This window comes from Panthera pardus, unplaced genomic scaffold (genome assembly GCF_024362965.1).
Source record: "Panthera pardus isolate Hobbes unplaced genomic scaffold, ASM2436296v1 HiC_scaffold_6, whole genome shotgun sequence".
Lineage (NCBI taxonomy): Eukaryota > Metazoa > Chordata > Mammalia > Carnivora > Felidae > Panthera > Panthera pardus.
This window is the reverse complement of record NW_026526991.1, coordinates 135594182-135616975: the sequence shown is the minus strand read 5'-3', so window position 1 is coordinate 135616975 and position 22794 is coordinate 135594182. Positions and strand designations below refer to the sequence as shown.

The window sequence follows — 22794 nt, the reverse complement described above, 5'->3', positions numbered from 1 at the left end:
AGGTTGGGGATCTGGGGCTGGGGCAGTCCCCCTGCCACGCGTGACCTGAAAGCAAGATGGAGATTTGTGACTGGGCTGGGGCGGGGCTCTGGCCAGTAGAGGTCCGAGGCGTTGCTGGACTGTAAAACGCCCAGGGCTTTGAGGTGGGAGCAAAAAAGGCATTTCTGCGGAATTCTTGAAGGTTCGTCGTGGGGCACACACTGCTTCGTGGCTGACACCTCGCTCTGTCCTCTCCCCAGCCTGTGGGCCGAAGCTGACCAACTCCCCCACCGTGATCGTCATGGTGGGGCTCCCAGCCCGGGGTAAGACGTACATCTCAAAGAAGCTGACTCGATACCTCAACTGGATCGGCGTCCCCACGAAAGGTGAGGCCGTGTGTCAAGGCCAAGGTGGTTACCTGGAGCCTTTCACTCTTGCTCACCAACCCCTGCGACCAAAACCACGTCCCTGCCGCCTCCGTCTGCTGGGACCTGCCGTGCAGGGCCAGTCTTGGGCTGGCCTGTGCCCACAAGCGTGGGGCACCCTTTTGGGCCTTGTCACTTGGTACAGTATATACGTATCCTCGCTTGGCGTTGGGATCTTTTCTTTTCCTGCTCTGTCGTTCCTGCTGCCCCACAACCTGCTCAGCCCTCGCCACCTTCAAAAAGCCTTCTCTGGCCGCATGGTCTGTGGAGATCTGGGCCCTCCCCTTTTTTATAAAATTTATTTTTGATAGAGTGTTTGCGGGGGAGGTACAGAGAGACGGAGGGAGACCCGAGGATCTGATGCAGGCTCTGTGCCGACGGCAGTGAGCCTGACGTGGGGCTTGAACTCATGAACCTCAAGGTCATGACCTGAGCTGAAGTCGGATGCTCAACCGACTGAGCCCCCCGGGTGCCCCTGTGCCCTTTTAAAGTACTCTAGCACTCAGTTGTGACATTCTTCTACTGACTGTCGTCAAAAGCTCCACACCATCGGCTACCTTTGTATGACTCTTGGCCTGGTCTTCCCGACTACACCGGAAAGGTGGTGAGGTGGGGGACTAGGTTTTGCATCCGCTGTCCCCCACGGTGCCCGGTGCGTTGTGTCGTACGGTGAACGCCCCGTAAATGCTCCACGCTTCCCTGGGGCGCAGGCTGCTGGCTCAGTAGGTGAATGGCAGATCTGGGCCCCGCGGCACGCGTGAGACCCTGCGCTGTCCTGGGGGATCGTGCGCAGGAATCACTGCCCCTGTTTCCGCGGGACCCGTGGCAGCCGCCCCTCCGTGCAGCCTTAGGACGCTGCACCTGCAGACGGGGCAGTGGAAGCCAGTCCCTGGGAAGGTAGAGCGGCCCCAAGCAGCGTCGGGTCTGGGGGAAGCTGGGCTGCCTTCTGGGCTCGCAGCCCTGGGCGCGGAGGTCCGCTCTCCCGCCTCCGTGTCTCAGCAGAACCTCATTCAGGTTGGTGTTGCTCTGTAGGCTCGGTTTCCTTTTTTAGAGAGAGCTCCCAGATGTTGGTGGCTCCTTCTTCCTGGGGGGTCAGCTAAGGTTCCCGCCTTTGTCCCCACAGTGTTCAACGTCGGGGAGTACCGCCGGGAGGCCGTCAAACAGTACAGCTCCTACAGCTTCTTTCGCCCCGACAACGAGGAGGCCATGAAAGTCCGCAAGTAAGGCCCGAGCTGCCGTGGGGACCTGGGCTTGGGTTTGCTCGGCTTCCCAAAGCCGGGTTCTGTTGGAGAAAGAAGAAGCTGGTCTGCAGCGTGGCTCCGCTGTGGCCATGACATGTGACCCCACCTCGGGGTGTGTTAGGATGAGGCGCCGCCTCCGTGAAACTCACTGCCTCCTCTGCTCCCGGAGGGTCTAACTCGGCCGCTGGTTGATACAAATCAACAGCAGTGTCTCGTTGAGAGTGAACAAGGCCATTTTTGCGGAAAACGTTCCGCTTCCATTTGGAGAGGATTTTTCTTGTAAGCCCAGGGTGGTCGTGAAACCCAAGTGCCGTGGCGCTCAACCCTGACAAGTGTCGTAGGGTCACCTGGGAGCCTGGGGAGATCCGGATGTGGGCCGTGCCCTGGACAGAGCCGTGAGAATCCATGGGCCGGACCTGGGCGTCAGCTCTGTAAAAGCTCCCAGTGAGATCTCAGGGCGCAGCCCGGGCATGAGCCCCATTTCCCACGGGCAGCCGCAGCCGCCTGTCTGCGGGGCTGGACTGGGAGCCTGTGGGCCCGAGTGGACTGGGCCCCGCAGCCCCGGCCGGCCTGGCGGTTTCGTCACTCTGCTCGCTGGGATGAGCGGCGGGTTGCTGGGCCTTCCCCCGCCGGACGGGCTGGCGTGACGCGTGCTTTCTCTTCCTGCCTGTTGCAGGCAGTGCGCTCTGGCTGCCCTGAGAGACGTCAAAAGTTACCTGACGAAGGAAGGGGGCCAAATTGCAGTAAGTCCGGGGGCGGGGTGCCAGCTCTGTGTCCGAGGCCATAGCACACGGTGCCCTGGGGAGACAGAAGTGTAGACACTGCCCCGGGCAGTGCCGAGAGCCGCCGCAGGGACTCCTCGAAAAGGGACGAGTGCCTGTGGCCTGAGAGTTGAGGGGAGCGACGGTCTAGAGCAGCGCTGGGGGGGCCAGGAGAGTGGTCAGCTGGGGGCGGACCTGGGGCATGGCTGGCGCTGTGCTCTGTGCCCACCCGTCCCCTGTGTGCTGGGGGGGGTAAGGGGTGGACCTGGGGTGGGGGCTGCCGCCGCGGTAGCCAGGGGTCCCTTCCACGTGCACCCTCCCCTGTGTGTAGCTGATGTTTGTTGGCTCTAAGTACCCTACTGTTCATCTCGAACGTGGCCTCTCTTCACGGCCCTACTGTCTCCCCATCAGGTGTTCGATGCCACCAATACCACCAGAGAGAGGAGACACATGATCCTTCATTTTGCCAAAGAAAATGATTTCAAGGTGAGCGAAACTTGCTCTGGAGCATGCGGGAGCAGGGAAGGCAGCTCGGGGACGGGCTGAGGCCTGTGTCTCTGCTCCGGGCCTGGTTCTCTACCTCCCGCTGCTCTTGTTCTGCTGCGGACACATTGGGCCTTTCCTGTGGGGGCTCTGGGGGGGGGGGGGGACGGTTACCCAGACTAGGGTGTGGGATGGGCAAAGGACGCAGGGTTGAGCAGGTAGTTCTTTGTATGTGTTTGGGTGTTCGTAAATGGGGTCCTTCCTCCTCAAATGAGGTTGGTGACATCACAGGGACACCAGCATCCGCGCTTTGTGTGTGTGTCACATTTGTGGTTTTCTAACTTTCCTCTTTGCTTTCTTCCAGGTGTTTTTCATTGAGTCTGTGTGCGATGACCCTATGGTTGTGGCCTCCAACATCATGGTAAGACAACGTAGGACGCCACTGTAGGGTGACAGTCTGAGAAAAGTGGGGAACCAGCTCGGGCCCAGAGCAGTAACTAGACGCTGAGAACGAGCCGGCTGTCCCAGCCTGTTGGTTTTGTCTGAGTCATGGGACCGGGAAGGTGGGAGGTGTGGAGTGGTGTTTAATTTAGAAGCATGTTCTGTGACCTGCCCTGGCTTTATCTGGGGTCCTTGCAGGCGGTTGGCAGAAAGCAGCCTTTGCGGGACCTAAGAGATAAAAAGCAGAGGTCTGGGAACAGTTTCTGCGAGTGGCAGTAGCTTGGCAGCTGGGTGGGGACAGGGCTGCTTGGGACAAAGGGCAGCTCATCCTTCCAGAAGGGAAGGAAGGCAGCAGGCTGGACTCTCTTTAGCTGTGAAGGTCCCCAGTAGAAAAGAATGACTGTGTGTTGATAAAACTTCATAGGACACAACAGACTGAAAGGCAGAATCCCCAAGTGTGGGAAAAACGGGGGCAGTAAAACTGTTTTCCTGCTGATGTGTCCGTAGCATACCCTTCTCCTCGCCCTGTGCCAAGGGGAGGTTGCCCAGATAAACTGAGGGTAATTGGCAGCTTAATTTGATTAATTCTTAAGTTTTGCCGCTTGAAAGCAATATACCATAAATGGAAGCCGTTACCATGAAGACTTTACCACAGGTCATCTCCTCATGTAGCTAATTTTCTGTGCAGCTTAAATACATGAGAATAAGCTGCATCTGTAATGAAAAGCAGGTCTGATGCTTCTACAGGGAATGCTGGGGTTTGCTGCGTTACAAGCGCGCATCTTTGGAGGGTTGCTGAGGATTCATTGGCTTCCGATGTTGGAACTTTTCTCCAAGGCAGTGGGAATGTGTACAAGCATTTCTAAGAACGGAGTTCATAGCTCAGAAAGGGCTGTTCACGTTGCGGAAAACCCAGATGCGTTTCATCGGGTCCAGAGGAAGAGGCCCAAAGGACGGGGAGGTAGAACAGAAGTTGCTGTAATCTGGACAAAGGGTTTTGCTATGTTCCTTTAGTTTCGTTCTACTAGCTTCGTCTTGGTAGCAAAGCATAGCGTGGGCGCAGAGTGCATTTTCCGCAGTGAGCAGTTAGCCCGTGCATGGCTAGGAGCTCACCACCGATCTTGTCCGTGTTAACACATCCAGTCGTTCGCCCCGACCCTCCGGGTTCAGGAATCTTGTGTCTCCGATTAAGCCCCAGAGCAGCTTTGCAGGGTAGGCCTTCCCAGCATGCTCTCTGGCGGCGGCCGTGCTAGGGAGAAAGGGATTTGGGAACTTAGATTGTTTTTCATCGTGGTAAAATATACAATTTACTGTCTTCACCACGCAAGTGTTCAATCCCGTGGCTCTCAGCACACTCAGGTCTCTGCACCGTGGTCACCACCACGGATGCGCAGAACCTTTTTATCTTCCCAGACCGAGACTCTGCACCCGTGAAGCGCTGACTCCCCACCGAACTCAGGTTTTGTTTTGTAGTGTTTGTGTATTTATTGTGAGAGAGCGATCACGTGAGCTGGGAAGGGGCAGAGAGAGAATCTCAAGCAGGCACTGCAGTCAGTGCAGAGCCTGATGCAGGGCTCGGTGTCACGAACCGTGAGATCATGACCTGAGCTGAAATCAAGAGTCAGACACTTAATCGACTCAGCCACCTCGGTGCCCCTGAACTCGGTTTTTTGTTTTTAAGAATATATATATTTTTGATGTCTATTTATTTTTGTGAGAGAGAGACAGTGTATGTGAGCAGGAGAGGGTCAGAGAGTGAGAGAGACAGAATGTCTCCGAGCTGTCAGCACAGAGCCCGACACGGGGCTCAAACTCACGAACTGTGAGATCGTGACCTGAACAAAGTCAGACACTTAACCGACTGAGCCACCCAGGCGCCCCTGAACTCGGTGTTTGAAGAGTGTCTGCCTCTCTCCTGGCAGTGGTGGTGGTTGTAGAGGAAAAGAGCACGTGCAGTAACAAATTTCGCTAAAATTTCGCTAAAAACCCTGCCAGGTTTCTCAGACCTACTGTTCACTTACAGGGGATGGGTGAGTCCGAGGGCTGTTTCTTCTGCTTTCTCTTCCCATAAGAGCAAACCTTACAAAGGACTGGGCCCGGTGGAGAAGCACTAGTTGGGGAGCAGTTAGAAGCATGTGGTGCCCCATCCATGGGTGGTGGCAGGAAGAATCCTGCCTGGCGCACAGGGCAGGGCATCACCCGCAACTCGGGAGCGCGCCTTCGCTGGCCGACAGCCTGCACTTGGTGTGGGGAGTGCTGCAGGTGTGCATCCAGACCTCGAATTGAGGCTTGGCGGTCCGGGGATGACCTGGCTACCGGGTTGACCCCGAATCGTGGCCCCATTCGGATGTGTTCAGTAGAAGCCTGTGGCTTTCCTGTGTACGTCCTTCCAGGGAGCGATCCCCTGTCCACTGTGGGTGCTCTGCCTGTGTCATCACTGGGTTAGAACTCGAGCCCCGGTGTATTTCTTTTTTTCTTTTCAACGCTGGGTGGGATCATCGTCACTCTGAGCTGGTCTGTACTTTCCCTGTTTGCGAGCCCCAAATCCCGCTTCGTCTAAGCAGAAAGCCTTCCAGCGTGATTCATCAGCTGCCTCTTTGTGGTGTTACAGGAAGTTAAAATCTCTAGCCCGGATTACAAAGATTGCAACTCAGCAGAAGCTATGGACGACTTCATGAAGAGAATTAGTTGCTACGAAGCCAGCTATCAGCCCCTCGACCCTGATAAATGTGACAGGTAATAACGAAGAGGTGACTGTCTCTGACTCTTCTGCTTTGGTAGAGTTTGTTTGTTTTTTAGTGTTTTCGTGCTGTCCGTACGAAGCACTTGCTCCTGGATCCTTTTATAAACTGTCTTTTAAAACATCTTTAAAAAAATCCTTGCTTGCGTGTTCCATGGTGACTGTTTCCGGCACTAACTGTAGCAGCACGGGAAGTACACATGTGAGCCCCGTCTTGCTCCTGTCCCCTTGACATGCGTGTCCTTTCTCTCTGCTCTGGTCTCCCGCCTCCCTCTCCCCTCTTCTGACCACACGCTGCTGCGGATAGCACCCACGTGTCTGTCTCCGAGAACACAGATTCAGTCTGCGCCCTCCCCTCGTGGGTCTGTGGGGGCTGAGTCTCCGCCATCGGCCGGGGCCATGGGGGTTTACACCCGGGCCGGCTGGGCTGGGCTGTGCTATCAGCGGAGTTCCGATCGGCTGGTCGCCTTCCCCGGCAGGGACCTGTCCTTGATCAAGGTGATCGACGTGGGCCGGAGGTTCTTGGTGAACAGAGTTCAGGACCACATTCAGAGCCGCATCGTGTACTACCTGATGAACATCCACGTGCAGCCCCGCACCATCTACCTGTGTCGGCACGGCGAGAGCGAGCACAACCTCCAGGGCAAGATCGGAGGGGACTCGGGTCTGTCCAGCAGGGGCAGGAAGGTAGGGGGAGCCGGGGGCAAGGCGGGCTGCCGAGGGGCTGGGTGCATCCCGTGTGCGCAACGTGCATGTGTGTGTGTGTGTGTGTGTGTGTGTGATAGTGTAGTCACGCCCCTGACGCGGAATGAGACAGGTCTTGCTCTGCTTCTCCAGGAGGGGCAGGAGCCTGAGTCAGGCCGTGTCCCTCTGTCCCACGCCCTCGCAGTTTGCCAATGCCCTGAGCAAGTTTGTGGAGGAGCAGAACCTGAAGGACCTCAAGGTGTGGACCAGCCAGCTGAAAAGCACCATCCAGACGGCGGAAGCCCTGCGTCTCCCCTACGAACAGTGGAAGGCGCTCAACGAGATCGACGCCGTGAGTGCCGGGGCCTGGCCTTGGCCGTGGGGAGCGGGAGGGCACGGAGGTCTCTCCCCTGGGAAACGAGAGCCCTCGCAGACCCGCACGTGCCATGTTGAGCGACTTCAGGTGATGTCTGGGTGTTCCCACCAGGGTGTCTGTGAGGAGATGACCTACGAGGAGATCAGGGACACCTACCCTGAGGAGTACACTCTGCGCGAGCAGGACAAATACTACTACCGCTACCCCACCGGGGAGGTACGTGTGCCCGCTCTCGCCCGCGTCACTCGGTGCAGCCGGCGTGTGCTGTGCGCACGGGAGCTGGTGACAGGCCAGGCTGAGAGAGGGCCGCGGGGGGCCCGGGTGGCCCCATTCGGGTAACTGTGCTCAGCAGCCACGTGCTCCGGGAGGAAGGGGCAGGAAGGGCTCTTGCATCCCGCCTGCCCCTTACGCCTTCTGATGCCTGTTCCCGGCACTTTCCCTTCCGAATCCAGTTTTCCTAAACTGAACCTTGTAAACGGCTCCAGGAGAGGCACAGGTGTATTTTCCTTTGAGCACCAGCGAGAGATGTGTCTCTCAGATGAGCCCATGGTGACGTGGGAGGCAACAGCAGTCAGGGGTGATGGCTCACCCTGTGCGCGGGTTCCCCTTTGACTGCAGACGCGATGGCAACTGTGTCATCTCAGGTCCCGCGCATCACTGATTTGCTGAGGGAGCCCTGGACGTAGCCTCTGGGCGATGCTCTGGTGTCGGCTGCAGGCAGCCTGGTGACACCTGGCAGGTCCTTGCTGTCTGCGGGCCGTCTTGGTTGTCTGTCACGTTTCAGTTTCCTCCTGCTCAGGGCGCTCACCTCCTCCGTGGCCCTTGTTCCCGGAACCTGATTAGTGAGAGAACAAGGGAGACCACAGAGGGATGGGCGTGAGCAGGAACCTTGGTAGCCTTAAAAGTCACATGCCCACCCATTTTTTTCAATTTTTTTTTTAATTGAGCGAAAATTCACACAATATAAAACTCACTAAAGTATACGATTCAGTGGTTTTTAGGTGTATTCATAGTACCGGGCAACCATTACCACAAATTCTAGAACATTCCATCATTCCCAAAAGAAACCCTAGCCTGTTTCCCCCTCCCCCAAGCCTTGGAAACCAGGGGTCTACTTCCCATCTCTGTGGCATTGCTTACTGTGTACGTTTGACAGAAAGGGGTCATACAACATGTGGTCACACTGTGTATGACTTCTCTCACTCAGGGGACGTTTTCAGGGTCCCCCACGTTGTCAGCGTGTGTCCAGTCGTCAGTCCCTCATCCCCCTGCGTGGAGAATTAGGAGGCAGCCGTTAGAGGGAGGACGGCGGGTTTATGTTCTGGCAGGGGATGTGTCACATCCTCACCAACACGGGGACGGCCTCCCTTTTCTAAGAAGCCAGTCGATGTGGGTCCCCAGGGGCCCTGAGGGGTGCAGCCCTGAAACACCGCCGGCTGTGGATCGATTATCGATCGATGGCGTGTTCTCTGGTTTCTAACGGGGGAAGGGCCGTGGCTGAGGCGGCAGAGCCCCGCCCCCGCCCGCGTGCGCCTCTGCAGCAGCACCGACCCGTCCCTCTGTCTTGCAGTCGTACCAGGACCTGGTGCAGCGCCTGGAGCCGGTGATCATGGAGCTGGAGCGGCAGGAGAACGTGCTGGTCATCTGCCATCAGGCCGTCCTGCGTTGCCTCCTCGCCTACTTCCTGGATAAGAGCGCAGGTGCCGCCGACCCCCCCCACGAAGCCTGCTCTGGGTGGTGGGGGCGACGGGGAGCCCGTGGAGTTCCGAGAAAGGGCGGAGGGAAGCCAGCCTTCGAGTTGGGGGACGCCGTGGACCAGCACCTTCCCCACGGGACCACGCGGGGTCTCTCTCCCCGCGCCGGTTCACTGCTGCTGAGCGTTAGGAAAGGCCTCGGCCGCGCCTCCTGCTGGAGCCTTCAGAGCACAGCCTCCCGCAGGCCCCCAGCCGCTCACCTCTAGGGGGGGGGGGGGCAGCCCACCTCTAAAGAACAAAGAGCCCAGAAAACTCTAATGAGACTCTTAAAATTAAGCCTATGTCTACCCAAGGCTCACTTGAATCCTGACACACCTAAATTGTTCAGGGAATGATTTTTTTTTTTTTTAAGTTTATGTATTTATTTTGAGAGAGAGAGCAGGAGATAGAGAATGCTAAGCTGGCTCCGAGCTGTCAGCACAGGGATCATGACCTGAGCCGAAACCAACAGTCGGACGCTTAGCCGACTGAGCCAGCCAGGCACCCCTGATTTTTTTTTTTTAACTCTAGTGCACCGTGCAAGGGTGGGCTTGGGGTTTGTTTTGATTCTCGTCTTTTGGCTAGTGGTTTTTCTAGGCTGCCTGCCTGGAGCAGGGGGCCTGTGTGTAGCGGGGAGGAGGAGACACCCCTGTCTCCTGCTCGGCCTGGACTCCAGGGGCACATACAACAGGCAGAAGCTCTCACTGGGGACTTGTGTGTATCTGTCCTCAAGGCTCCTAGCTGATCGCGAGGCCTTTTCTTTTCAGAGGAGATGCCTTACCTGAAATGCCCCCTTCACACCGTCCTGAAACTGACACCTGTCGCTTACGGTGAGTATGGGGACACAGCCCCGGCCAAGATGTCCCCTGGCACGCTGGCTCCTGGTGGCTCTGGGGCTGTCAGCGGCCTGTCCCCTCTAACCGGAAGCCAACCCCTGTCCCCACCCCACCCAGGTTGCCGCGTAGAGTCCATCTATCTGAATGTGGAATCTGTGAGCACACACCGGGAGAGGTCAGAGGTGAGTCTAAACACCCCCTGCCTCCTGCTCCCCAGCATCCCCGTCCTGGCCTCCATCCCTAGAGGGTCCCTGTCGAGTGACAGGGCCAGGGGGTGTGAGCACTCGAGAGGTCCCCGTGTTGAGTTGCCTGCAATTGAACCTGTGTCTTTTAGCGGGTTCTCTCTGGAGTAGTAGTTGGTTTGAGATTGGCCGGCCTTTGTGACCTCCTCCCCTGCTCTTCCTCAGCTACCGTGTGTTCCTATCTCGTGTTTATATGTGGCTGCTTGGCATTTTCTCTTTCTCACTTTGCACGCTTTTCCCCCCCATTTCGACTTATCCCATGACGTGAGTATTAAAGAGGGAGACGCATCCTGCGCTTTCAAGAGTAGTCGTAGCTCAGTTACCGTCGTCTTTTCCTTTGGGGCGGCTGAGATGCCTTCCAGGTTCTAGAGTCACTGGTTCACACGGGATTAGCAAACCACTCAGTCGTCTGTGTACACTTCGGTGCAGAATTACCAAGAAGATGGAAATCGTGGAAAGGAGGTGGGAGGGCAGAGACCAGGTGGTTTGGGCAGGAGGGACTCGGGGCACGGCGGGTGGAGGCTTTCTGCAGGAGGCCCCGGCGGTAGAGCAGATTGCTGCCCCGGACGTGGTCGGGAAGGAACGTTGGGTTGACTTTGTACCGAGGGTCAAACTACAGCGTTTGGCCAGCTGACCGTTTCCCTCACACAGAGTGTGGTGTTCCCGTCCGAGCAGGACACCTCTCTGTTTCCCAAGGAGCTCGGTCCGAAGGTCTTGGCCTTAAAATCCCAGCTTCCGCCAGCTTGTCCGGCCGGGTGGCCACAGGGGAAGCGGGTGGGCCAGCCTTGGCCCTGTAACGGCCCCCACTTCTGAACGTGGGTGGTGGGGTCCCACCTTTCTTCCTGGCCTGACTCCGCCGGCGGGGCTGGGCCGGAACGGGGCTCCGATGGCCCCTGCATACACTTGCCTGTGCCTAACTGGGGCAGTGTCGAGGGAGACAGAGCTCTGTGCAGGCCCCTGGGCTAGAGGCTGCAGAGCCACAGGCCTGGGGACACAGGTCCTCGCTCCACTGTGTCGTCACTTGGCGGGAAGGCTCGTGTTTGGGCCTGGCTTGCCTTGCTGCCCACCTCGGGGTTTCTGCACCTCTAGTCCCCTGGCAGGGGTTGAAGCCGGCACTCCTCGTCCCAAGCCGGGGGGGGCAGTGATGGGGAGCGGGCGCTGTTCCTTGTCTGCTGTGCAGATCCTGGCTCACGGTCAGCGCAGGGAGTCTGGCACCGACACCTTCTCCTCCCTGCCCTCAGTGGTTGACCTGAGTCTCCCACTCAGGCCTCCTTCCCCCTTCCTTGGCTCTCTTGGAGGCTGGCGGCCGGGTTCTTTTCTCCGACTCATCATCTGCCGCCTTTGAATGACTGTCTGCAGAGCTGGTCTTGTGTTCTCCCTTCGCCTGCCTTGAATGTTGCGCTTGTCCGAGTGGGTGTCTTGGAATGTTCCGGCACAGGGGCTCAGGAGGTCATCCCTTGTTCTTGCAGACTGGGGACGCAGGACAGCATGGCACCCCTGCTGGTCCCCGGGGCCAGTCGCCGCGGTCAGTCTCGTATCTGGGAAATCCAGAAGCAGAGAAACGTTTTTGGTTTGGTTTGGGGTTTTTTTGGCTTATATACTTCCCCACTCCTTGTAACTGTCGCCTTCTCTCTTTTGTCTTTGTCTCGCTTAGGATGCAAAGAAGGGACCTAACCCGCTCATGAGACGCAATAGTGTCACCCCACTAGCCAGCCCCGAGCCCACCAAAAAGCCTCGCATCAACAGCTTTGAGGAGCATGTGGCTTCTCCCTCCGCTGCCCTGCCCAACTGCCTGCCCCCGGAGGTGCCCACGCAGCTGCCTGGACAAGTGCGTTCTCCCCTCTCCTTCCTCACAGTCAGTCTGGGTCGGGAGGAGAGCAGCCGTGGGCAGCGCGTGTGGGCGGTGGACGGGGAGAACGTGGGCACGCCCTCCCACGAGGTCCGTGACACCCTGGGGTCCTTCCTCGCCGACCTGAGCGCACACACCTCTTTCCTGAGGAACAGAAAACTGGGCAGAGCAGAAGAAATGGCCGAGTCTGCGTCCCGCTCACATTCCCGAACCCTTTGTTTTCTCAAACAAGATTGAAGACAAAACCCTAGAAGTTTCCATTCAGCTCTGGGCCCTTGGCCACGTGTGGCCTGAGGACGTCTTTTCTGTCCCAGGCCAGTGGCTTGAGGACCTTCCTTGCGTGCTCCCTTGCATCCGGTCCCCAGTTAGAGAAAAGTGTGTCCCCCTCCAGAGCCGGGTTAGAACCTGGACAGCCAGACTCGCAGGATGGCCTGGGAACAGCCACTTTCTTTCATCACGTAGTTACTTTAGCAGGTAGTAAAAACACCAGTAAGCAAAAATCTAGTTAGATTTTACTTGTGTCGTGTGCTACGGAAATTAAAAGCTGAAGGCTCTTGGCTGTTGGACATGAAGATTTATTTTCAGAAGAGCAGTCTTTTCCTCGGTGACAGCCAAGAATCTTTGCCAACACGTGAGACATAGAAACTCCTGGGCACATATTTGGGGGCCACCTTGAGGCCTCCCCCCCACCTCCACCCCCACCCACCACGTGTGGGCTCTTAACAGATAACTCACGGGCTGAATTTTGAGTCAGACTTACGAGCTCCGTGCTGAGGCCCACAGACTTATCCTGCATTTCTCCTCAAGCTCATTTGAATTCTGTGGTGTCTGGAATCGGGATGGGGGGGAGAGGGCCGTGCAGCCTTGGGGAGGCCACTGAACCTCTTCAGGCCTCAGTTTTCCCGTCTGTGGAATGGGAGCGTGGCACCTACTGCAAGAGGCAGGGCCAGCGAGGTAGTTCGTGCTGAGTGGCCGACATGTGGTGTCCCCACTGGCAGTAGCTGTAGGATTTTACTGCGTTTTTCTGTGAAGGCTGAGATCCGAAGCGGTCTCCCTGTGACGCCCAGTTGTGGTGGAGACCGTGGGGTCATAGTTGGAAGTTCAGCGGCTGCTGTCGCAGACACGTGGGGGGCACTGGCCTGGGCCGGGGTTGGATGGTATGTGGGGCCGACCCGGAGGAGGGTCATAGAGGACGCGTGGCTGGGGCTCCCCCGACTTGGACGGGACCGTCCTTTGAGGTGGCCAGGCCAAATCCCCAGGACGTCTGGAAGCCGTTGGGTGGGCCAGGCCGGGAGGCCGGACAGGGCTTCGTGTCCCCACAGAGGATGCCTTGGTTTCGAATGACTCGGGGCCTGTACCCTGTCCTCTACTGACTTCTCTCTCTCCGCTTTTTCTCTCTGCAGCCTTTGCTAGGGAAAGCCTGTTTGTAAGTATTTTTCTCTGAATCGTTTTGCCACTCGCCCCTCTTTCTCCTTGCTTGCGGGTTTGGCCTTTTGCCTGTGAAAATGCTGCGGGTGGTGACGGGTTTTGTCAAATCTGATAGAGAAGGATGGGCATGGGGGCGGAGGGAGGGAGGATTCATGAACTTCTAGAAAAGGAGACAAGAAGCCACATGGCCCAGCTGCCTTCAGCGCGTCTGGCTGCCAGCACTTGCTGCACACGGCTGGCTTCTCGCACGCCCCTCGGGGTCCCAGTTACCAGTGCTCGCGGTGGCCCGAGCTTGACAGAAGTCTGCTTTTTCCTTCAGAGTCAGATTTCCATGCCAGGCTGGGTCTTCTGCCCCTTGCATTGTCTTTTAAGTTCTGTGCCTCCCCTTGGAGAGGCCTTGCGCGTTAGAAGGGAAAATCTGCAAAACAAACGGAGGACGGACTCTTGGTGGGAGTGTGGTGGGGGCTGCAGCCCTGAAGCCCCCCTCCCCCCCCTTCTGTCCTCACAGAGGCTCCCGGACCCTGACACCCTGGGAAACCGTAGTTCTGGGTCCGGTTGTCCTGTACCAGCACGTGCTTAGCCTTAACGGTCACGTTCAGGGTCAGGCGCAGTGTTCCGGTCAGACCCTTCCGGTCAGACCCTTGGTTTCCCCTCTCCTTCGGCCGGAGCTCTCCCTGCAGGAAGTTTCTGGTTAAGGGTCCGCCGGAGCGCCTGCTGGATAATTCAGTGTCTCCGCTGTTCCAGTGCACCTCACCCTAGCCCCTCAGGTCACACCTGCCCGTCCTCCCTTTTGCTGATTAAGTTCTTTTCGCCACTTGATGCAAAAACTGAGCTGGCTTGAGGAGTCCAGCCTGTCAGCTTCAAAGCGGGGCTTGTTCTTGGAAAATAGTAGCGGAGCATGGTGCTTCGATTCCGTGGCACCGCCTGCGGGGAAATCTATTTTGGGATACTGGACAGCTCACGGCGAAAGTGCTTGCTCACGTGTGTTCCGTGCCTTTGGGCCTTAAAATAAGCCCAGGAGGTCTGCAGGGCAGTTCTGTCCCTTTTACCAGATGACCGAGGGGGAGGCACCTGCCTACAGCCGGCCGGCCGGCCGGCCAGTAGCAGAACCAGGACTTGAACGGGTCTCCTGGTCCTGAAGGCTGACTGCTTTCTCTCTGCTGGTTTCTGGGAACGGTCAAGGGACTGCTCACCTACCCCTGTCCCGGGCAGCTGTGAGGCACCGGGCCGAGCTGTTGGGTTTCCTTTCTAGCCCTTGCAGGGTCCCCATGCAGCCGCCCTCCACGGCTGGGTGTGTAACTGTCCGTTAAACTCAGTCTTAAAGACGAACCGCCCCATGTCCGGTACCTCCTTGAAGCCAGGCGTAGAACACGGAGTGCGTCTAGATCAAGAGTTCCCCTTGGTGAAAACGGGCCTTTGGATTTGGAGCCTTCTGCTTTTGCCTCTGTGCATATTCTGTTCTTTTTGGGCCGTGGCCTGATGTTGCCAGGAAAGAGCTCTTCCTGCTGGGAGGGTCCTCTCAGGCACATCCCCCCACCTTCCGAGGTTGACCTTGCCCGTCTCTGTGGCTAATAGTGCTTCCGGCTAGAATGCCTCCAGTTCAGCAGAAATATCTCCTCTGGACCCGCCACGCCACTCTGGGGTCCCAGCATCCAGCCCAGCCTGGGAGCGTGGGCCCGTGTCTGGGATTGCAGGCCCCACACCTTACCGCTAAAATCGAACTGAGCCGGGCTTGGGTCTCGGTTTTACTACCCTCCCTCTTTAGAATTCTGGGCGAGGTGACGCAATTCTGGCACATCTGCTTCCTTGTCCGTAAGGTGGAGGCGGTGACACTTTGAGGTGTTTTTGATCAGGAGAGGATACACGTAGCACTTAGCAGAGTGCCCAGTGCGTACTCAGGGTCTGGCGGAGTGTAGTCGTTATCGTGGGGGAGGTAGTGCCCTGAACTTTGGGGGGATGCCCGAGGCCCCTGGGCTTGCACTTGCTCTGTATTTTGATGCCCCCCCCCTCCCCCCGCCGTCCCTTCCACACAGGCCAGTAGGATTTCTTCTCCTGAGTAGCAGGAGCACCGGGAGCCTGGGGAGTGTGGGGCACCCCTGGGGGCTTACGGGTCGTGGCCTGAGGACACCAGCGATCGTGGCTTCATGGTGAAACTGTCACGGTTGGTGACGACAGCCTGGATGGATGCAGCGCCCTGGGGGGCCACACTAGTGCTCCCGGCCACCAGACCATCCGGCCATCCTTGATTTTTAAGTTTCAAATGCGCACTGAAAAGAAGATAGTACTAAAAATGTTTTGTTTTGTTTTTCTTTTCCGACATGTTTCTTCCCTTCCCCCCACTATGCTTGAAAGACGAACTGTTTGTCACATTTTCTCAAAGTTTTCTCCCTACTAACCTTGGAAAGGTAAATGGCTCGGTGCATGCCCCTCTCTGTCCCCTCTGCATCTCCCCGAGTCATGGCATCTCAGCCTGTCAGGGCATCTTGGTCTGTGTGACGACGGGCCATCGTGCAGTATGTGACTCATACACCCGTGCCGGACGACTTGTGTCTTTCAAGAGCAGCACCATTGTCTCGAGGTCCTCTCTCTCTCTCTCTCTCTCGTTCCCTCCTTCCCCTCCGTGTGGCCTGAGCCAGGGCACCATGAGTGAGTGACGTGACGTGGTCCCCAGTGTCATTGTTGCATCTATCATCCGTGGGTGCTCGGAGCCTTGGGCGCGAGATGTCTGAGGGTGGGTTGAAGCCGGCAGGTGCAGCGGGACCTGGCAGCATCCCGGGCTCTGACCCCATCGGGGGAGACTGGGTGCAAGGCCACAGGGTCCTCCTGGGAGACCCCCGCTCACAGACACTGTCTGATGTGCTCGTGACTGGAGGGTCGGGTGGCCTGGGCGGAGTCGGGCTGAGAGCGGGCTCAGGTCTGAGTGCGGGTTCTGTGAGTCCCTAGAGATTTCCCCACGGTGGGCCCTTGGTTCTGCCCGGAGGGGAATGGGCTGCCACGATCCTGCATATGTGTGTGCCCGGCGTCCACGCTCCCCTCACCCTGTCCCTTTAAGACAGTCTCGGTGGACACAGGGAGGGAAAGAACACTTATAAAAGTGGTGTTTCCTTTCTTTGTGGCGGATTCAAGTCAGGCAGAGAGCCCGCTGCTGTGCAGTGGCAGCTGTCATCTGTTCCCAGCCGATTGAAAAACTATTTTTTTTAACGTTGAGAGAGAGAGAGTGTGAGCAGGGGAGGGGCAGGGAGACAGGGAGAGAGAGAATCCCAGGCACAGAGCCCGACGTGGGGCTCGAACTCAGGAACCATGAGATCGTGACCTAAGCCAAAATCAAGAGTCAGCCACCACCCCAAAGAACATTTTTAAGGGGTTTTTGATTCTGGCAGCTTCTCAGGGGTGGGACTTGTGGCCAAGATTGCTTTTGTTGGAACAGGAAGAGAGCTTTAGCGAGTGACACCTGCCTTCTCTGCCTGGGTCCTCCCCTGTGACGTCCACTCAGCCCAGGGCACCTGTGTTCTAGCTGCTGAGCCCATGTTCCTAGAATGTGGGTTCTGGGGGCTGGAGCTTACGGTCTACCTGAACCCTGCTGGGAGGAGAGTCCCGGCTCGTCCCCTGCCCGGCCGCGGGCAGCAGGAGGGCCCTGGGTGTGGGCGGGGGCGATCTCGAGACGCGAAAGGGCCAGGCCCTGGAGGCTTCCTTAGGTGCTGGCGCTCAGTGCTCCCCAGAGCTCTGACCCGCCAGGGCCACCCCACCCTCCTTCCCCATCTAGAGGCAGATGCCTGGCCTCCCCCGGCCTTGCCAGGCCCTTCCCCCCGGGCAGCTCTGGGCTTAACCCCCGCCACATTCCCGGAGCCTCCCTGGGCTTTCTTCTGCCCAGTTGGTGAGGACGCCCATCCAGGGTTGTGTTTTTCTGTCTGGGGGAGGTGGGCGGTCTCACATGCATGGCTTTGGTCATGAGAAGCCTAGTCGACAGGAAATGCTAACTCCCCTTCCTCGCCCCTCTCTTCTGGAAACAGAACATGAAGAGCACCCAGAGTGGCATCGACACCAGGATGCACTGAGGCAGGCCCGTCGGCTCCGTGCCAGTTCTGTTCCTGCAGCTTTTCCTTAGTGCTTTTCCACCCGCCCGAGGCCAGCCATCCCCAGGACGTCTTCCGAACAGGGTGGGTGGTGTAGAAGAGGGGCCCGCCGCTCAGACAGAACCGTGCCCCCGACGGCGGCTGAGACCCCAGGAGGCCCCTCCCGTGTGCGCACCCCGCGCTGGCGCCCCCCCCCCCCCGCCCCCAGCCTCGCTGACCCCCCACGAGGCTCGGAAAGGACAATGAGCGGTGGAAGAGGTGAGAGAGGGCCCTGAGGAGGGGACGGTGGCCTCCAGGCTCTTCTGTTTTGTTTCGTTTCTGTGATCCTGATCTGGTATGTTCCCAGCCTGGGGAGAGGACACGGGCCCCAGAATCCTAAAATCGAAGGGGGTCTAGTTGCTGAAGAAGAAGGGATGTTGAAAACTGTCACAAGGCTCTTCTGTGAGTCGTGGCCCCGGACGTTGCCTCGTGAGGGCAGGACTCGGGCGTGTGCTGGGTTGGGGCCGGTCCCGGAGGAGGAGGGTAAAGGCTCTGAGCCACCGTGCAATGCGTCCACGGCTTGCCGGGTCTGCGTCCTGCCTCGGAAGAGGGTGACTCACGCACAGTGTGGCCGTGCAGGCAAAAGGAAAGGTTCTGCCGGAACAGTCCCGGGGCCTCACGCCCCCCAGGGAGCTCTGCCGTCTCTGCCCTCCCGCCTGGGCCCCAGGCCCCCCCCTGGAGCTGCTTGCTTTTGCACTTTTTCAACGGCAGAAGGCGGGACCTGAAGGTTGTACCTTCTCTCCACGAACTTACATGTTTGGGGTTTGTGCCCTTGGGGGCTGGAGCTCGGAAAGAACGTGGGGAGTCGGGTGCGCCCGTGCCATGGGGAGCTCGGAGGGACCCAGGAAACCAGCCGGAGAGCAAGTCATGTGGATCATTGCCAGGCTGACCCGGATGGTGGCACAGAGATGATCAAGGGTCACCTCCTTCCTCCAGGATGTTCGTCACCTCCCTGTGCTTCCCAGGTGGGGACGGTGGCCCAGCCGAGACCTCACTTGCGGTCACTTCCTCCAGGAGGCTGCCTGTGGTCTCCTGGCAGGACTGAGGACTGAGCTCAGTCCTGCTTGTTTTTGTGGAGCACCTGCCCTACGCCCAGCGGGTGCCCGGTGGCTGCGAAGTCCGAAGAAGACGGTGTCCTCGCTGGTGTTCGTGGCACCTGTGGCATCTTTTTGGGGTGGCTCACAGCAGGGAGACGTGTGGTTCTAGATACCTGTAGTTTTTGCCTCCTGGTTTCTCCTCGTTGCCTCCACGTCCTGGGGAAAAGGAGGCATCTTGAGGCCCAGACAGAACGATTTGGAGACTCCGGTGTAGGATTTGTCCAAGCGACCCTTTGAAGGACCTCTCAAAGCTGGAGGCAAAGGTCGCTTCCCTTGCTTGCCCTCTGCTTTCGAGCCTGACGGTCTCGCCCCCTCTTGTCTTATGGGACAGGCTCTGGGAGCGCGGCTGTGGGGGCTTGGACATCCGGAGAGGGCACCGGACAACGCGTGTTTCTCTGGTTGGGGTTCAGTGGGAAACTGGGATGTGCTGTAGATGCCCTGTGGTCAAGTTCGTGGGTTTCACACCAAAACCCGCCCCCTCCCCCCAACCTCCTCCCCAGCCGGGCACCGTGCCCGAGGATATGTAACATCTCTGTTCCTATGTAACCGAAGAAGGGCTATTTTCCCTTTCCTGCCAACTGAGTCTCGTCGGGTGGCGAGTGTGCACGGGCACAAGCGTGTGCTTGTGGGTTGGTCTTCTCCCTGGCAGCCCAGCTCTCGCGAAATGGCTTCCACACGTCCCTCTCTCTGGCCTCCTTTTCCCACCGGTTGTCGGAGCCCACGCTGAGCTTTGACCCTTCCTGCCGATGATGCTCTCGGGGCTGGGTGTGGGTGTGGGTGCCCCGCCCGCCTCCAGCTGCTGAGGTCAGTACCCACCGAAGCGAACATCCTGCACACGCGTTTGTCGGGGCCTAGAGGAGGCGACAGAACGTGCCAGCGGACGAGGAGCGAGACCTCAGAGGTTGCAGAAGGCTGCCCAACTGAAAGTCGTGATCGGACTCGAGGCGCCAGCTGGGGGACGTGTTTGACCTGCACTCACCGGGCTCCTGCCACTCTGACTATGGCCTCTCCCCGCCCCCCCCCCCAGCCCCCCGAAAACCACCTGGGACCAATTTTGTTCACTTGGCATAGTTGTTTGTGGGTGGGTTTCCCCTTCTCCTCATTCTGTCCGGAGACCGTGGGCGAAGCTCGTCATTTGCGGGCAGCAGAGGAACGGCCGCACCAATGATGTTTTTCGTTTGTAATACTTGAAATTTATTTTTTTATTATTTTGATAGCAGATGTGCTATTTATTTATTTAATATGTATAAGGGAGCCTGAAAATAGAAAGCTGTATAGATTGGGTGTAGTTCCGTGGTTGGTTTTGGGGGGCCTTTTACGTGTGACTCATGACTTCTCTGTGTTCTGTATAGTTGTCTGAATTAATGACCTGGGATGACGCTGTGCCAGCTTTCAAACAGGGGATGCTTTTCAGAAATTTGTATATTTTGCAGTTGCCAGAACAATAAAATACCTGATTGAAATACGCTGATGAAGTGCGCCCCTGGTCCTTTCTGGGGGGTGGGAGGGGGGGGCGGGAAGAGACGTCTTCAGCTGACATTTGTGGTCCACGCACTGGGTGGCTCTCGCTGGGCTCCTGACCGACCCGCCAGCCCTGTCATCTTTAAACAGGACGTGCCAGTACTGATTGCCAGCATCGATGCGTTACGGTTGACTAGAATCCGTGGTGAACACTAGGGCTCCCTCTGGTTCCACGGGTTTTGGCCAGTGCATACCCGTGTGGATGTCCCATTACCGCAGGCAGAGCGCCCCAGCAATTCGCATCCCCTTCACCCCGTGTCCTTTCCCCTCAGCCCTTTGAACGGCAGCGGTGTCTCTTACACAAGCATCGCCCAGTGGGACGGGCCCTGGGCGGATTACAGGAAGCCATTGTGTTTCAGGTTCCGGGTTCCTTCCACCATCCACCCCCCCCCCCCCCCAGCCCCTTTCCCGTTTCTGCTGGGGGAAAACACTCGGTCCACGTCTAGGACCAGTCTGCCACACCTCGAGCAAGTTACTCTCCTTCCGCACCTTCATGCCTACCGATGAGGACGCTCGCAGACCGGGCTGAGGGCTGAACGAGAGCCCGGGGCATTTCCTTCAGGCAGAGGATTGGCGACCGGCAGTGCCCTCACCGGGTCCGAGTTTTCCTCCACGGGCCCCACTGTTAAAGACTCCAGAAATAGCCCTTCTCCCAAATTCGTCTTTGGGCGTCCCTGACGCGTTCTCCGCCCCAGGTGCGAAGAGAGCAGGAGTCGGCAGTTGGGCACCTCCATTTGAAACGACTCCCGAGGTTCTCTGTAACCGGCATGGTGGGCAGAGCATTTGGGTAAAGGGCCTTGTCCGGTGACTGGGGTGCGAACACCCCCGTGCGGGCCGGGCTCTCAAGTTCTGAGCCCACGTTTCAGCGCTCGCTGTGCGTTGGGTGCAGGGCTTGGAGACGTGGCCTTCGCAGATGTGGGTCTTCACCCCTAGGTCGGGCCAGTCTCTCAGGTTATGGCCCCAGGAGATTAGAAGGCCGTCCTGAAGGAGGATGTGTGCACGTTTTCAAAACCCGGGCCTGCTGGGTCACGAGAGTCCGCAGGTGTCGTGACCTTTTGGGCAAACTCTGAGATCCATCTGTGTGTGACCTTGGGCCAGAGCTATAATTACTGGATAAATATTGACGAAAGGGTGACCAGGTGGGTGAGTCAGGGGGAGGAGAGGGGCAGGAAGCCGCAGGACGGTGGATGCCAGAAGGAAATGGATTCGTTCACTGGGTCCCCGACGTGAGCCAGACACCCTGTGTCTCTTTGTACCTTGAAAGCCAGAGCAGGAGTTCCCCTGTAGCAGATAAAGTCATTGTGCTAAGTACTAACAGCTACAAGACTAAATAAATATCGAGTTAATGATCTTCAGTGATCCTTCGGGGCGCCCTGGGAGTTAACCTGCTGTTGCCAGGCCCGTTTTGCAGATAAAGAACATGAGACTCCCTGAAGGAAAGCAACTTAGCCCTGAGCATGGCAGGCCGGTTTTAGTGGTTCCGATCCAGGTCTCTGGGACTCTCAAGCTTGTGGCTTTAACCGCTGTAAAATGTCACCTCCACGTGGCTGGGGTCTTTCCACGGTAACGGGAGTTAGCAGTGCAACAGGTGAGGCGTCCGGTGGGCTTTAAAAGCTGCTTGCCCGTCGGGCCCGGAGGATGGGCTGGCCCTCCCCACGTGCTCCCTGCGGTGCTCGGCTGCTGCTCAGGTGGTCAGGGTCTCCAGAGGAGTCAGCAGCAACAGCAGCACGTCAGGCCCAGGATTTCCGAAATCCCCAGGTCATGCCCCAAATCTGTCTTGGCAGAAGTTCCTCCAAGAATTTTACTGGCACTTCCAAGAGGCAGCAGATAGATAGCACTGGGCCAGAAAGGTGGGCGGCCAGCGAGGGGTGGGGAGCGAGCATGAGGGCGTTTGGAGGGGCTCACGGCGAGAAAGCAGCTGGTGGCTTTGCTCTCAGCAAGGCAGGGCGGTACCTGCGTTCTTTAAAAAAAATTCTTTTTAACGTTTTATTTATTTTTGAGAGAGTGCAAGCCCGAGAAGGCCAGAGAGAGAGGGAGACACAGAATCCAAAGCAGGCTCCGGGCCCTGAGCCGTCAGCACAGAGCCTGATGTGGGCCTCGAACTCACAAACCGTGAGATCGTGACCTGAGCCGAAGTCGGATCTTAACCGACTGAGCCTCCCAAGTGCCCTGGCACCTGCACTCTTTATGCTGGAGGCTCCCACCTGCAGTCCAGACCCGCCGGTGGGAGCCTCCAGGCAGCCCGACTCTCCTCTCCCTCTGCCCTTGGCTCATTTAACATTTTTCTCGCCAACATCGTTGGGGATATTTTTTATAAACGGGATATTTTAATAAACAGAACTGGGAACATTAGTCCGCTATTTGAGAAGAAGCTAATTAGATCATAGCATTGCACTATCCATTTTGACCTCAGTGTTCAAAAAGGATCAAACTGTTGAAAAGGAGAAGAAAATATTGGGTGGACAAAAGTCCAGCTTAAAAGCAGTAAAATAAACCACAAATGAAATACTGAGATTCCACAATGTAACTATTTTAACTTCAAAGTCATTAACAACCGTTGTGAGCAGAAGGGAAGCAACACGCTGAGAAATTTTGCAACAAATCTGTTATCCTAATTATCCTAAAATACAAATTGGAGACCCATCCAGAGTGATCAGAAAAATGTGCAGACTCTCCTAGATTCCCAAAGGCTTTTATTTAATCTTTGCCCCACACCTTTGCAATCTTATTTTCTTTTTATGTTTATTTATTTTAAGAGAGAGTGCAGGGGAGGGTCAGAGAGAGCGAGAATCCCAAGCAGGCTCTGCAAGGTCAGCACAGAGCCCAAATGCAGGTCTTGAACTCAC

The 22794-nt window shown here is 57.4% G+C and overlaps 1 protein-coding gene across 4 annotated transcripts in view; it reads left to right on the top strand.

Moving 5' to 3' along the window:
* The window catches only part of PFKFB3 (6-phosphofructo-2-kinase/fructose-2,6-biphosphatase 3), a 74676-nt gene extending 54778 nt beyond the window's left edge, over positions 1-19898 (top strand). For 2 of the 4 annotated variants that reach the window (XM_053895619.1, XM_019460853.2), the window contains exons 2-17: positions 240-365; positions 1528-1624; positions 2322-2388; positions 2818-2892; positions 3254-3310; positions 5942-6066; positions 6550-6757; positions 6960-7106; positions 7242-7346; positions 8701-8830; positions 9631-9693; positions 9817-9881; positions 11596-11769; positions 13194-13216; positions 15571-15623; positions 17229-19898. In XM_053895619.1, the coding sequence (XP_053751594.1) occupies positions 240-365; positions 1528-1624; positions 2322-2388; positions 2818-2892; positions 3254-3310; positions 5942-6066; positions 6550-6757; positions 6960-7106; positions 7242-7346; positions 8701-8830; positions 9631-9693; positions 9817-9881; positions 11596-11769; positions 13194-13216; positions 15571-15613 (1505 nt within the window). In that variant the 3' untranslated portion in view covers positions 15614-15623; positions 17229-19898. The remainder of the gene's footprint in view (positions 1-239; positions 366-1527; positions 1625-2321; positions 2389-2817; positions 2893-3253; positions 3311-5941; positions 6067-6549; positions 6758-6959; positions 7107-7241; positions 7347-8700; positions 8831-9630; positions 9694-9816; positions 9882-11595; positions 11770-13193; positions 13217-15570; positions 15624-17228) is intronic. The other 2 variants (XM_019460855.2, XM_019460854.2) reach the window with 2 other exon arrangements.
* The last annotated feature ends 2896 nt before the right edge of the window (positions 19899-22794 follow it).